This window comes from Manis pentadactyla, chromosome 16 (assembly GCF_030020395.1).
Source record: "Manis pentadactyla isolate mManPen7 chromosome 16, mManPen7.hap1, whole genome shotgun sequence".
In the NCBI taxonomy this organism is placed as follows: domain Eukaryota; kingdom Metazoa; phylum Chordata; class Mammalia; order Pholidota; family Manidae; genus Manis; species Manis pentadactyla.
In genome coordinates this window covers 52,716,408-52,733,000 of record NC_080034.1, presented here as the reverse complement: position 1 = coordinate 52,733,000, position 16,593 = coordinate 52,716,408, and the positions used below count along the sequence as shown (strand labels likewise).

Here is a 16,593-nt window from a genome sequence, read left to right as displayed (position 1 = left end):
TCATGTTAAAAACTCTCAGCAAAATGGGAATAGAGGGCAAGTACCTCAACATAATAAAGGCCATCTATGATAAACCCACAGCCAACATTATATTGAACAGCGAGAAGCTGAAAGCATTTCCGCTGAGATCGGGAACTAGACAGGGATGCCCACTCTCTCCACTGTTATTTAACATAGTACTGGAGGTCCTAGCCACGGCAATCAGACAAAATAAAGAAATACAAGGAATCCAGATTGGTAAAGAAGAAGTTAAACTGTCACTATTTGCAGATGACATGATACTGTACATAAAAAACCCTAAAGACTCCACCCAAAAACTACTAGAACTGATATCGGAATACAGCAAAGTTGCAGGATACAAAATCAACACACAGAAATCTGTGGCTTTCCTATATACCAACAATGAACCAATAGAGAGAGAAATCAGGAAAACAACTCCATTCACAATTGCATCAAAAAAAATAAAATACCTAGGAATAAACCTAACCAAAGAAGTGAAAGACTTATACTCTGAAAACTACAAGTCACTCTTAAGAGAAATTAAAGGGGACACTAACAGATGGAAACTCATCCCATGCTCGTGGCTAGGAAGAATTAATATCGTTAAAATGGCCATCCTGCCCAAAGCAATATACAGATTTGATGCAATCCCTATGAAACTACCAGCAACATTCTTCAATGAACTGGAACAAATAATTCAAAAATTCATATGGAAACACCAAAGACCCCGAATAGCCAAAGCAATCCTGAGAAAGAAGAATAAAGTAGGGGGGATCTCACTCCCCAACTTCAAGCTCTACTATAAAGCCATAGTAATCAAGACAATTTGGTACTGGCACAAGAGCAGAGCCACAGACCAATGGAACAGACTAGAGAATCCAGACATTAACCCAGACATATATGGTCAATTAATATTTGATAAAGGAGCCATGGACATACAATGGCGAAATGACAGTCTCTTCAACAGGTGGTGCTGGCAAAACTGGACAGCTACATGTAGGAGAATGAAACTGGACCATTGTCTAACCCCATATACAAAAGTAAACTCAAAATGGATCAAAGACCTGAATGTAAGCCATGAAACCATTAAACTCCTGGAAGAAAACATAGGCGAAAACCTCTTAGACATAAACATGAGTGACCTCTTCTTGAACATATCTCCCCGGGCAAGGAAAACAACAGCAAAAATGAGTAAGTGGGACTATATTAAGCTGAAAAGCTTCTGTACAGCAAAAGACACCATCAATAGAACAAGAAGGATCCCTACAGTATGGGAGAATATATTTGAAAATGACACATCCGATAAAGGCTTGACGTCCAGAATATATAAGGAGCTCTCACGCCTCAACAAACAAAAAACAAATAACCCAATTAAAAAATGGGCAGAGGAACTGAACAGACAGTTCTCCAAAAAAGAAATACAGATGGCCAACAGACACATGAAAAGATGCTCCACATCGCTAATTATCAGAGAAATGCAAATTAAAACTACAATGAGGTATCACCTCACACCAGTAAGGATGGCTGCCATCCAAAAGAAAAACAACAACAAATGTTGGCGAGGCTGTGGAGAAAGGGGAACCCTCCTACACTGCTGGTGGGAATGTAAGTTAGTTCAACCATTGTGGAAAGCAGTATGGAGGTACATCAAAATGCTCAAAACAGACTTACCATTTGACCCAGGAATTCCACTCCTAGGAATTTACCCTAAGAATGCAGCAATCAAGTTTGAGAAAGACAGATGCACCCCTATGTTTATCGCAGCACTATTTACAATAGCCAAGAATTGGAAGCAACCTAAATGTCCATCGATATATGAATGGATAAAGAAGATGTGGTACATATACACAATGGAATACTACTCAGCTATAAGAAAAGGGCAAATCCAATCATTTGCAGCAACATGGATGGAGCTGGAGGGTATTATGCTCAGTGAAACAAGCCAAGCGGAGAAAGAGAAATACCAAATGATTTCACTTATCTGTGGAATATAAGAACAAAGGAAAAACTGAAGGAACAAAACAGCAGCAGAATCACAGAACTCAAGAATGGACTAACAGGTACCAAAGGGAAAGGGACTGGGGAGGATGGGTGGGTAGGGAGGGATAAGGGGGGGAGAAGTAGGGGGGTATTAAGATTAACATGCATGGGGGGGTAGGAGAAAAGGGAGGGCTGTACAACACAGAGAAGGCAAGTAGTGATTCTACAACATTTTGCTATGCTGATGGACAGTGACTGTAAAGGGGTTTATAGGGGAGACCTGGTATAGGGGAGAGCCTAGTAAACATAACATTCGTCATGTAAGTGTAGATTAGTGATAGCAAAAAAAAAAAAAAAAAGGGCAGTTCCTGTGTGGTAACCTCCAACGAGTTCTACACAAGGGTATAAAGGGCATATAAAAGTGTAGGCAAAGGGTCTGTTTGTGTTTATACAGAGGATCAAAGCCTAATTGGGCTACCCCGAAAATGAACTAAGATACGATATGAAAAAGAACTTCCAACATCTGCACCCTCTGGAAGACTCATGCCAGAAGATGATCATCAAAAAACCCCAACAAAGATCCACGCACTGCTACAGCTGTAGATGCACTCATCCCACCAGTTCCTGGACTTGCCATGGGAATGAGGAAGGAGATATCTAAGCTGGCCTGTGCATACAGTAAAACAACAAAATTGGACTGGATCTATACTGTTGGAACTCAACCAAGAATTTGGAGAAGTGCAAATTGTAGCGCTCCAAAGTCTTACAACTACAAACTATTTATTGTTAAAAGAACATATGGCATGTGAGCAGTCCCCAGGAATGGGTTGTTTTAATTTGTCTGATTTCTCTCAGACTGTTCAAGTTCATTTGGACAATATCCACCATATCATAGATAAGTTTTCACAAATGCCTAAGGTGCCTAACTGGTTTTCTTGGTTTCACTGCAGATGGCTGGTAATTACAGATATGCTTTGGTTATGTAACTATACTCCTATTATGTTAATGTGTGTGTGCAATTTAAGTAGTAGCTTAAAACCTATACATGCTGAAGTTACTCTACAAGAAGATATATCAAAGAAATAATCAATCTTCCCATGTTTTCTTCCACCTGCTACTTCTATAGCTTTTCTTCTTCCTTCCTAATTACAACCCTTAAATAGAATTCGTGCCTCATATCAAATTTACCGAGTATCATAATTCTTCCAAGTGGTAAAGATACCTCAAGACAAATGCTGGGCATAGAAGCCACAGGGCATAAATATGCAAAGAAGTAAAAAGCTAACCTTTTCAAACAATAAGGCTTCCCTCTCACTTACCAACTCTACATTTCCCTGTATGGCCCCGGAAGATGACTGGTTAGCCAGAGACGGGTAAGATTCCTCAAGGGAGGAACAACCTAAGACAGGCACAGTCGCAGGGGGGCCATCAGGTGAGAAATTGGGGATCAACAGAGGTGAGGCTTAGAACCTCACCCCCCCGTTCTGAGAGAAATCTTCTGCATACGTGGATGTTTTATTGCCCTGGTCTAGCTTGGATTAACACATAGTCTACAGGCACACACCTGATCATCTACATGTGCTCTCTTACAACACTAAACTATGTTTTCTACCTTTATCTTGTATCTACCTACCACTTCAGCATTTTATTAAAAATAATAATAATAAAGAGAGAAATGTGGTATCCACATATAAATCAAGTATAAAAACCAAATGAGTATTCATATTTGAACTGACTGTTTATAGTTCATAATGCATGAGCAAAACCGAAAGTTTCTGTGATGACTGCCCTTGTACTGTTCACTATGTAACTTATTCATTATGTAAGAATTTGTTCTACATGTAAGAACTTGTTTGTTATGCCTCAGAAGATTGGAGACTGACAAAAATTAGGCTTGGGGTGGAATAATGATTGTGCATTGAGCATTGACTCCCCTATACAGAATTTTATTGTCGTTAACAACCATTTGATCAATAAATATGAGAGATGCCCTCACAAAAAAAAAAAAAAAAAAAAAGGACAGACTTCCAATGGTAAAATAAATTAGTAACCGGGATGTAATGTATAGCATAAGGAATATAGTCAAGATATTGTAACAGCCTGGTAGGGTGATAGCTGGAACCTAGAATTATGTATATAAATGTTCTACCACTGTGTTGTACACTTGAAACTCATGTAATGTAATACTGTGTGTCAACTACCCTTCAATAAAAAATAATTATTAAAAAAAAAAAAAAAAAAAGATTCCTCAAGGGAGGAACAACCTAAGACAGGCACAGTCGCAGGGGGGCCATCAGGTGAGAAATTGGGGATCAACAGAGGTGAGGCTTAGAACCTCACCCCCCCTGTTTTGAGAGAAATCTTCTGCGTCCGTGGATGTTTTGTTGCCCTTGTCTTGCTCGGATTAATACTTAGTCTATAGGCACACACCTGATCATCTACATTTGCCCTCTTACAGCACTAAACTATGTTTTCTACCTTTATCTTGCATCTACCTACCTCTTCAGGTTTTTATTAAAAAAAAATAATAATAACAATAATAAGGGAGAAATGTGGGATTCACATATAAATCAAGTATAAAAATCAAACCAATAATCATATTTGACCTGATTGTTTATAGTTCATGATGTGTGATCAAAACCGAAAGTTTCTGTGATATGACTGCCCTTGCACTGTTCACCATGTAAGAACTTATTCACTATGTAAGAACTTGCTCACCATGTAAGAACTTGTTCGTTATGCTTCAGAAGATTGGAGACTGTTGAGAATTAGGCTTGGGGTTGATTAATGATTGTGCATTGAGTCCCCTATACAGAATTTTATTGTTGTTAACAACCATCTGATCAATAAATATGAGAGATGTCCTCTCGAAAAAAAAAAAAACACATGGGAAAAAAACCCTATATGCTTACAATGCACCTAGAGCTTTTTTATAACAACCTTTTGTTTGTATGTTTTGGATTCTTTAAATATATATTCTCACTTAATAAAAAAAAATATATAGCAGATAGAGCCAATCAGTGTATTTGAGGACCCAACTATGAGCAGGTAGGGTTTATTTCAATAACACAAGAGTGGAAATTTATTACTGCAGTCCCTCATATGACCAAATTAAAGATAGAAACCATATAATCACATCAACAGACATTGAAAAGCATTTAATAAAACGTATAGACACTGTTAATAAAAAGTACAAATTAAGAACAGAAAGAATGGAAAGAAACTAATGTAATAAACCTTTTGCCAAAACTGACAGTATCATCCTAAATGTCAAAGCACAGAATTACAATTAATATTAGGAACTGAACAGCCTTGCTATCACTGTGCACTCATTTATTTAAGAAATATTTTTTCAGCCCTTATTTTGGACCAGGGTACTAATATATGGTCTGAGAAATGAATAAGGAAGACAAAAGCTGTGATTCACGGGGCTTACATTCTTGTGGGAAATATAGTTTAATACTGTCTTGGAGTTTCTAGTGAATTCATTAAAATATGAAAAATGAAATAACTGGAATAAATATTGAAAAAGAAAAGCTAAAACTATCTATTTTGTCTAGTGATGTAATTGCAAATCCAAGAGACTCCCAGTAAACTCTATTAGAATGAGTAAGAGAATTTGGTAAGTGGCTGGATTCAAAATAAACAAACAAAATCAAAAGCCTCCCACCCCATAATAGCAATAGGCCCATAGAAATGAAAAATGGGAAAAAAATTAGAATAGTGAAACCATAAAAATACTAAAGAAAAAATTTAAAAAGAATGCATGAAACTTGGAGAAAATGAAAATGTCTTAATGGAAGAACATAAAGCAAGATTGAACAAATGTTCTTGGTCTAGAAATCTTGATACTGAAGTATACATTTGGTACAATTCCAATTCCAACATTTTTTTAATTTGATAAAATGATCTGAAAGTTAATAACAGACGTTTATGTGCCATCAATAGAAAAGAATTCCTCCACTGCCTCCCTCCAAACCATTGGACATAATCTCCATGAGGGAAGGGATTTTGCTCACTGTTGAATCTTCAGCACCTATCACTGTGTCTAGAACATAGTAGACACTTAATAAATAATTGAATTAATTAATATAAAAAAACTACTAGGGGGAGACAATGTACCAGGTATTAGAATATATTGAAAAGCCATGATATTAAAATTATTATGGTGGAACAGATGGCTAGACAAATAAATCAGTGGAGTATAATTGAAAATCTGAAGTACATCTCAGAATGCATGAGAATTTAATATATGACAAAAGTTCTATTGCAGTTAATCAGAAAATAATGGATTATTTAACAAATGTGATTGACACAGATAGCTGTTAACCTGGGAGAAAATAAAATTAGAATTCTTCTTATATATAAAAATGAATCAATAGTTAAAAATAGAGCAGGAAAATTTTTGTAAGAAAGTAAGTGCTTGTACATTATTAGGAGCAGTATTAACTAAGATTAGAAACTTAGGAACTACAAGAAAAAAAGGTAAGCATGACTGTACAAAAAGCAAAATATTTTGTATTTCAAAGGATATTAAGGAAAGCCAATAGAGTAAATTTGGGGGAAGTGTTTGCAATACATAAGACATAATTTAATATCTAATGATTAAGAGTATTTACAAATTGACTAGAAAGTCCCAACAACACAATAGAAAAATAAACAAAAAAATGTGAAGACATAATTCTGAGAAGAGCAAATACAGAAGGCCAACAAATAAGAAGAGAATCAAGTGCAAGTAATGATATATCACCACTCAGACTGTCAAAAATTTAAAAGCTCAGTAACATGTATTGCTATTAGGAGAAAAGAATATTCCTATTACTGGTTGAAGTACCTGTTGTAGACTTCTTGGAAAGCAACTGGCAACATATATTAGAAGCAACATCTGTTTGTCTCAGACTCCACTCCTTCTCTTAAAGAAATAAAAGCACCTATCTGTAAGAATAGGTATTACAAGGTTGTGTTCTGCAGTAATGGTTGTGTTGTGGAAAAAAAAAGAGGTAAATGAAAGCTTACCAGGAGAAGAACGGTTGGCTATATTACAGTACATCCAAAGGATGAAGTATTATGCAGTTATTAAAAGAGGAATTTAGGGTTCTATTAATTGAATGGAGAGATTTTCATGAGCCATTACTGAATAGGAAAAGAAAGATGCAGAAAACTGAGTAGAATGTAGTCATTAGAAAGAAAACATTGGAAAAAAATTGTGATTATGTGTCTTTATAATTATGTGTAGATGGATGAATATATGTACATGGAAATGTATATGGAAGAAGCATGCCAGGTAGTTTATATGGGTTACTGGGGGGAAGAGGGTGGCATTCAGGTTGGTATGGGTGGAGGCAAGTGAAGAGAAATTAATCAAATAAAAAGAACACATACACAACTGATAAACAGTATATACGATGACTTTTGTATATGCATGTAAATTTGTGTGTATATGTGTGTGTGCACATGTGCACAAATGAAATTTTTTTCATAAATGAAATTTTAAAAGTAAATTCAATTTTATTGAACTACTTATTTATAACTTACTTAAAGTAACTTACTTTCTTATGAAGTTGATTAATTATAATTTATATATACTAAATAAGTAGGACCCTACATCTAAAGACAATAACTCCTCAAAGTCTAATATAGCACGGTAATTGTATCAGAGCTCTTTGGGTTGTAAGTAGTAAAAATATAACCAAAACATTAGCACAAGCCAAAAAGGGAATTTATTAGCTCATGGGACCCTTCGCACACAATTAGATCCAGAAATTCAGTTTGGCTCTCAAGGTGTCTGTCTGTATCCTTGCCTCCTGCTTTCCTTTACTTCTCTTGTTGTCTTTGGCTTTATCCTCTCTTACTCTCCTTCTTGAAGGCATGAAGGTTCCTTGAAACATCTTTTTCTGGTTCTGTGTTCCCTCCCCGAGCCCCTGGCATGTTCCTTCTTCCCCTAGTTTCAAATAAAAAAAGTCCTAGGAAGGACCTTATACAGGCCTGCCTTGTCACATGCCCACCAGACTAATTCCTGGGGGCAGCGGGTAATGGAGTGCTGTGCTTAGCCAGGTGGGCCTGTGAAGAGAAGGAAGGTACCACGCAGATCACCCACAATCACAGAATTTGAGTGAGTGGCAAACACTTACCCAAAGAAGACGTGGCAGTTGAGAAGGGGAAGCAGTGTGGTCCAAAGGAGATAAAAACGATCCTAGGTATATAAGACAGATGTCCACTGGAAGGACTTCGAAATACAAGCAAAGTTTGCCTCTTTAAAAGCAAAGAGAATTAAGTAGTGGAGGAAGTGGATTTGAGTCAAGTAGTAAGTACTATACATTTTGAACAGTGGAAATAATCATTATTCTAATAGCTCTCAGTTGATTTATAAGATTTTTAGTAGGTAATTATTTCTGTAATCTTACTCCAGATAATTCATAAAAGAATTAAAGACTGTTAAGTGATTCAGCTACACATATCTGAATGTGTATTTTTTAGGAAGAGAAAACCTTTTGTATTTATTTTTTCCCAGCTTTATAATACAGAGTGGATGGAGTGGATTTACTAGGATTGGCCTTGGAATTAAATCAGGTATCTTTGGATTGGATATTGGAACATTTGGTATTTTCTTTGCATGTTAGCAAGATGCTTCCTCTATAAATTTTTATAAATATGATCATTATTATCACATAACATCTTAACATTCAAAGATCTTATAGAGTATTTCTTTGGAAAAGGAAAGCCTTGTTTCAAATAATAGCTTAATGTTGTCAAAGCTAATGATTTATGTTGATAGAATTGTAAACTAGAAAGCTTGGCTGGCCGAACATAGAGCATCTATGCTACTCTTGTAATGGCTGCAAGCTTGGTATAGAAGTATTAATGGGACCAGCTGATTGTTAGATGTTGACAAGGGACCATTCTGTGAAAGCCGCTAGGTCTGGGAGTGGTGACAGGGATAGAACACCTTCTTAGTCCTGGATATCATTTTGGAGATGTCATCCCACAAGAGAACTAAGAAGCCAGTTTTGTAGAATTGTGGGCAAGATACAGTCACATTTTGCAATGACATGTCCCCCTGTATCATGAACAGGATCAGGATCAGGAATAAAGAAGATACTTAGGGCACACGGAAGGAAAAGGAATAGAAGAATTGACGTCTTGTCTCTGTATCCTTTTTTTGTTTAAGAGTAGATTCATTGAAATATATGTGTTCATATATAGTAAACTAGTTTTAAAAATCATATGTATATTTTTTGGCTGATGCCTGAGCTTCTTCCTCTCTTCCCTTCTCTTCCCTTCCCTTCCCTCTCTATCTATCTATCATCTATTTTTGTAAAGAAGGAGTCAGCTAAAATTATAATGAATTGTTAAAGGCTGAGGTTCAGCTAGGGTGACAGTATAGAATCCTTGGGAGCCTCAGACACAGAAGGAGTTTTCAGCTCTCTCTCAGGGTCTTAAAAAAATTTTTTTTTAATATACAATAAAACATACAAATCTTAATGTATAGCTTGATGAATTTTGACATGGGTATACACTCATGTAACCATCACCCTGATCAAGATATCAAATATTCTCACTGATTTTTCCCCCTTCACCTATTTCACCCAGCCCCATGCTCTGTGGCCACCACCAGTCTGTTCTGTATCTATGAGTCTGTTTCTGTTTTTTTTTTTTTGTTTATTCATTCACTTGTTTGTTTTTTAGATTCCACATATAAATGAAATGATGGTATTTGTCTTTCTCTGTCTGACTTATTTCACTTAGTATAATACCTGGAGGTCCATCCACATTGTCATAAATGGCAAGATTTCATTCTTTTTTATGGCCAAGTAATATTTCATTGTATATATGTTCCACATTTTAAAAAAATCTATTTACCTGTCAATGGACATTTAGGTTGTTTCTATATCTTGGCTACTGTAAACAATGCTGCAATAAGCATAGAAATGCATATATCTTTTTGGATTAGTCATTTTCTTTTCTTCTGGTAAATTTCCAGAAGTGAAATTGCAGGGTTATATAGCATTTCTATTTTTAGTTTTCTGAGAAACCTCCATGCTGCTTTTTGTAGTGGCTGCACCAATTTGCAATCCCACCAGCAGTGTATGAGGGCTCCCTTTTCTACACATCCTTGCACTTATTATTTCTTGTCTTGTCGATAGCCATTCTGACTGCTGTGAGGTGATACTTCATTGTGGTTTTGATTTGCATTTCCTTGATGAGTAGTGATGTTGAGCATCTTTTCATGTGTTGGATGTGTTCTTTGGAAAAATGTCTATTCAGGTCCTCAGCATAGTTTTTAGTTGGATTTGTGTGGTGTGTATGTGTGTGTGTGTGTGTAGTTGTAAGAATTCTTTATGTATTTTGCATATTAACTCCTTATAAGATATATCATTTGCAAATATATTCTCCCATATAGTAGGTTTCCTTTTCATATTGTTGATGGTTTCCTTAGGTCTGCAGTAGCTTTTTAGTTTGATGCAGTACCATTTATTATTTTTGCAGAGATTCTATTGATTGATTGATTTCATTTTCCCAAGAATACTTCCTTTTCCCACCAAAAATATCTTGCTACTGATACCTGTTACAGATTATTGTATTGACATGAAGTCAGTTAAAATTAGCTAAAGTCATAAAAAGGGTGATAGCATGTATTTACAAACCAACTATTCATAATTCCAAAAATGATCCAAGTTTAGCAACTCATTGCCTCTTCTCCATGAAGGCAGTGTGATCCATAGCAAATTTAAAATACCAGCATAGTTGTTCTCTACTTCTCAGAACTGTTACGGCAGCCTTCTGCTATGTTGCTTGGGAGTGTGCTCAGAAATTCAAATACATTTTGACATTTTTTTCAAGCAAAACATAATTTAAGACACATCTACTACCAAAAAAGTCATGTACATAAACCAAAATAAAATGTATTGGGAGGTTTCCCATATTGCTGCTCCCTTCCATTAGTACTCATAATTGAGGACTATGTACATGAAATCAACCTTCACTGATTTTTTTCAAGCCAGTAATAGCAACTAGGGATCAAAATTAAGGACAGTTGATTGTCTTATGCTTTTTGTTCACTATAGAAAGAGTTTACATGAAATAAAGCAGGCAAGTAGGTGAACTCAGAGCTTCTTTCTAGTCATGCATGCATGGTCCTTCATGTTTGGAGATGTGCTTGTGTTATCTGTGCTTACTGTCCTTTCCTGGGAATTAGACTGACTTGTTTATAATGCATATGTCAGATGTCATATGCTCCATTCTTCCTTGAGTGAAGGTATATATGTACAACTATGGTTTTCAAGCTAGCATTGGAGCAAAAATTTGAAATCAAATGGTCAAATAATAAGGACATTTATATCGTTTCTTTACACAGGGACAGTGAGAAGAGCCTGCTGTGTTTAAATATACTTTCATCTCTATGAAAATGCTTTCTGAAAACATATTTTTAACATTTATCCTTAAGGTTCCCTATTTTGTGTGTTCCTAAGCAGTACTTGAGGGTGTTTAGACAACTGGTATTTCCTCCAATGATCCCCTGAATTACTCAGTCTATGTTGAATGGAATTTGATTGCAAATGGATCTATTTGTGCTATGAGTCCCATTCTGTTTGCAAAGAGGCCAGAATTTATGTGTGTGGGAGAGAAAATCTCTGTATCTAGCCATACTCCCAATGCTCTAGAGTATATTCACACCATTAGGATTCTTTATTCCTTCTTTACAACCCTATTTGTGGACTGAAAGCTAAGTGTGGAGATAGCACTTTCGTGTCCTATGAGCAGGAATGTGTGAAAAGATGAAGGGGATTTAACCTTTTAAGGCGATTGTTTCTAATCGTCGAAGCTCAGAAAATTCCACAAAGTGCTTTTCAGTGAACTCTTCACTATATTAGAATCTCTTTTTTCCTTTGCAGACCCTTCATGTGGCCTTTTAAAATGTGCATTTGAGACAGAATAAATGTAGAAGCTGAACAATGCCTGGAAGGTTTCTGATTTCTGTCACTATTCCTGCCTTTTTGCACAACTGCCCAATTTGGATAATGTGATACTCAGAGGGACATCTTCATCGAAGTCCTTCCTCCAGCAGACGCATCTGGCCAGAGAACCCACATGGAGCTCGGGATGGCCAGTCAGCCCGCAGAGGATGCGGCAGAGTCCCAGGTGCCCGACGAGCTCGAGTGTAAGATCTGCTACAATCGGTACAACCTGAAGCAGAGGAAGCCCAAAGTGCTGGGGTGTTGCCACAGGGTCTGTGCCAGGTGTCTCTGCAAGATCATAGACTTCGGGGACTCCCCGCAGGGCGTCATCGTCTGCCCTTTCTGTAGGTTTGAGACGTGCCTGCCGGACGATGAAGTGAGCAGCTTGCCCGATGACAACAACATCCTCGTCAACCTGACTTGTGGAGGCAAAGGCAAGAAGTGCCTGCCGGACAACCCCACCGAGCTGCTGCTGACCCCCAAGAGGCTGGCCTCGCTCGTCAGCCCTTCGCACGCCTCCTCCAACTGCCTGGTCATAACCATCATGGAGGTGCAGCGGGAGAGCTCGCCCTCTCTGAGCTCCACCCCTGTGGTGGAATTTTACAGGCCGGCGAGTTTCGACTCGGTCCCCACTGTGTCCCCCAACTGGACGGTGTGGAACTGTACCTCGCTGCTCTTTCAGACCTCCATCCGGGTGCTGGTTTGGTTGCTTGGGCTGCTGTACTTCAGCTCCCTGCCCTTGGGGATCTACTTACTGGTGTCTAAGAAAGTCACCCTCGGGGTCGTCTTTGTCAGCCTCGTCCCGTCGAGCCTTGTTATTCTCATGGTGTATGGTTTCTGCCAGTGTGTTTGTCATGAATTTCTAGACTGTATGGCACCTTCCTCTTAATCTACATGCAAACCAAGAAACTGGACACGCGTTGCCATGTTTGAAGTTAGGTTGTTTATCATTTATTTTCTTTCACGTTTGCTGAGATGGGTGTCCATGACATTCACAAAGCCCCCAGCCATGTGTCTGTGGCCTGTTTTCCATTAGAACATTGACTCAGTTGGTTTTGCTGTGTTCTGGAAGGAAAATTACGCAGTTCTATGAAGGCAAAGAAGCAAAACTGTGTAAGCACAGTCTTCGTACAGCCAACCTTGCAGTCTTCCAGGGAAAGAGCAAGGTTTCACCCCACACTGCCGGACAGACAGACACACAGGGCGAGGTGTGCTAGGCTGCAGCACAGGTCTTCCGGAAGGTTATAGGAATGAGCTGATTCCTCTTATAATCATCCAAAATCTACACTGGAGGGTGGACACGAGATGAAAGCTGTTCCAGGACACGACTTGTGCATTCGAAAAGCATCCGCTGTTCACCCACCCCGCCAACCCTCACCCACCACCACCCACCTGTTGTTGGAACTGCTCTGAATCCTCTTCAGGTGTTTTCTCTCCTAAGTTGATGCCACTCGCTGTGGCCTGTGGCTCCAGCTTAGACGCTTGTTCCCTCTGCACAGGCTCCCTAGCCAAGAGGAAACAGCCTCACCCCCGTGTGGGGTTTCAATGACCGGTCTGCCCACATTACTGAAGAGAATTAAAAACATTGAGGGATTTGCATCAAAGTAAACTTTATGACAGAATATGGCCATTTGTTTTTGAGACACACCCTTTCCTCCACATTTATTGTCCTCTCTCCTCAGTCTTCTCTGAAATTCTCACAGAGCAATTATTACTCATGGAAATCTTCAGTTGAGTCTTTCCTTAAAACCTTTTAGTTTAGTTTAGTTTTTTTTTTTTTTATTTAACAATGTTGTTCAATGAGCCTCACCCCTTACCCTGAATTAGGTTTCATTTAAGTTAGTTGCTATAAGCTTATGAGGATATTTTTCCCTATTGTATTTTAAATATTGTGGGCTTACTTAACTTAATCCTGTGACAGTTTGGGGTAAATTATGGCACGGAAACCCAGAAGCAGTTATTGAGATGTTCTACTTTACAGGGTGAAGGGCTGAGAAACTAAATAAGCATTTTCCTGTACTATACTCAGTTAAACCAAAATATAATGGTTTAGGTTTATGTGCAAAACTGTGTTCCAGTAAGCCAGGCAACACACAAAGGAAACAGAAAGCTGGTGCCCTGCTTAAAAAGATCCTTCAAGGAAGTAAAATGGAGGTGGCAGAGGGCAATTTTACGTGTCGCGCTATTCCTGTTGTTCTTAAGTCCATTTTAGAATGGATTTAAGTTTTTACACATTTTATTTCAAATAAAACCATAAGCTGTGTGACTTACTGAACTTCTTTTCATGATGTAAGAGAAGCTGAATGTATATATTACAGAAGAAATTGTTTAGCAGATTTAGGTTTGAGGGAATAGAATGTTCACAGACACTGGGCAAAAAATTAAAAAATTTTTAGTCTCTAAAATCTATTACTGATTACTAACATTAAACTCTTTATAACTCTTAGAAATGGGCATTACTAAGACTACTTCAACTTGTTGTGTGATATAATGACAGTGGACCAGTTCCAATCTCCTTATTCAGGAAAGACTGACATTTACTCCTAGAGTAGTAGTTTGGTTTTAATCATATGACTGTTAACTTTGAGAATATGTATGTCCAGGGCAAGTATGATGGGAAAGTATATGTAGGGTGTGGCCCAAAGAATTTAAGCCCTAAGATACAGCTAAATATGTTAATGATTTCAAAAACTCTAGATAGAAATTGTGAATGCAATTTCCAAAAATTCATTTGTACTTAGAGCAAATATAATGTTAGGAGATGTTTTGTGGTTTGGATTTACATATTTATAAGGTTTTAAAAAAATGTTCATCTTGTCTGAAATGTAACGTCAAATAAGTTGGTGAGTTATCATATGATCTTTCTAGAAAGCTCTGGATATGGGTATTATCTATTTTGCTTAATGTCTGCAGTGCTAAATTTGTGTTTCTCTGTGTATTGTGAGTCTTTTTTTTTTAGTTGCCAATAATCTGTTTTTAGAGAGTTTTAAATGTAAGACAACAAAAAACTGTTCATGCTTTTGAATGAGAAAAGGACAATGCTTCAATATTGTATTCACTGTGAGCATGTCCTCTTTGTCCATTAAATTGTTATTATTTCCAAACTAGACGTTTGGTTTCTCTGACTCATGGCTGAAATTCAGTTACTACTTTGGACTCTATTAACACCAGGCAGGTAACTGCAAATGTAACCTTCCAGAAACATTGAATAAGCCGATGCCTTTATCATATGCATGAAGATTTGGAACTTCCAGAAAAGCTAGTTTAGCCCATTCTGAAAGGCTTTCATATGTTTAAAAAAACAAAACAAAACAGAAAAGTTAAGGAAAATTAAACAAAAACATTGTGTTTATCTTTATAAATAATTTTTTTAGGGTTTTAATTTCTTTGGTTTCTTTTCCAGAATTTGCCTAACTGCTCAGCAAAATAGAATCCATTTTAGTTGGGAAATGACTAAGTTTGTGATCAAGGGCAAATTTTTAACATTACCTGATGTTCATATATGACCATTGTTAAGCAAAGTAGAAATAATTTGGGAATAGATAAGCAGTTATAGTTATAATAGTTATAATAATTAGTGAATTGACACCACTTATGTCATGGTTTCATTCATTTCTGAAATCTTCACATAAAAGAGCAAAAATCTGGTTAAGGAAGGCAGTTTCCTGTGCCATGTAACTTAAGGTGTAAATTCATGCTTATCTGCTGAGAGCCCCTCAAGTGGGAGTGTTTGCCTTGTGGTAAACAGACACTAGACTTCAAAGACACCCCCGAGTTTGAAGGAATTTCCTCATATGTCAACTAGGTAGACACAGAAGCCAAAGGAATCCTGGGTTGATGGGCAAATCGATACTGCTGTTATAAATAGGAGCTGTGAGTACCAGGGTACAGAAGGGGTGGAAGTGAGTTAACTGGAGTGGAGTGGAGGCAACCTCCAATTCTATGTGTTTCTGCAGTTTTTAGACTAGTTCTTTCACTCTTCTTGGCCAAAAATACTTGGCTTAATTCTTTCAAAATACTGCAGAAACACCACATATTTTTTCAGCGCTTTCCTCAAAACCAGTAAGAGGTTTGGTTAGAGGTTAAGATCTTTTGAAAAGTTGACCCACTTGCTCTCGAAGCTTGAGTCTTGTACATTTTCCACAGTTCCACCCCTTTCTTAGATGTTTACCCTTTCTGTGCCTCAAACCCTTTATGAATTTTTAGTCCTCTTTGTGAAACTAGAGGCTGAGTCTTGGGTCTTCCCTTATGAGTTTGCTTTTAGTAAAGGGATTTTAGAAGAATAATATGGATAACAAAATGTTTTAATTTGACTAAATTATGAGTGAGTCGTGGAGGCAATACAGGTTCAGCCCAATTGCTTATATCATTTAAATTTGTGGCATAATTAAAATCTAAGTATACTCAGTGTGCAGATATTTGTGGTTTTGACATGAAGACGCTTTAAATTTAGGAATAAAGACAATAAAAAATTATGTCCTGTATGTTGTATATAGTAAAGGATATTGACCCTTAATTAAAACATTCATTTACTTGAAACAGTTACTGTACAAGCATTTTCATTAATCCGGAGTTTATTAGATTTGCAACATATTAACATTTTTCCTTTAAATTGAGATGGTTGGAATTTCATTAGAGAAAAGAATGGACTGTAACT

General features: G+C 37.2%; 1 protein-coding gene across 2 annotated transcripts in view; it reads left to right on the top strand.

Moving 5' to 3' along the window:
* Positions 1–15,040, top strand: part of RNF182 (ring finger protein 182) — a 101,100-nt gene extending 86,060 nt beyond the window's left edge. For both annotated transcript variants that reach the window (XM_036891203.2, XM_057493969.1), the window contains exon 2: positions 11,874–15,040. In XM_036891203.2, the coding sequence (XP_036747098.1) occupies positions 12,070–12,825 (756 nt within the window). In that variant the 5' untranslated portion in view covers positions 11,874–12,069 and the 3' untranslated portion in view covers positions 12,826–15,040. The remainder of the gene's footprint in view (positions 1–11,873) is intronic.
* The last annotated feature ends 1,553 nt before the right edge of the window (positions 15,041–16,593 follow it).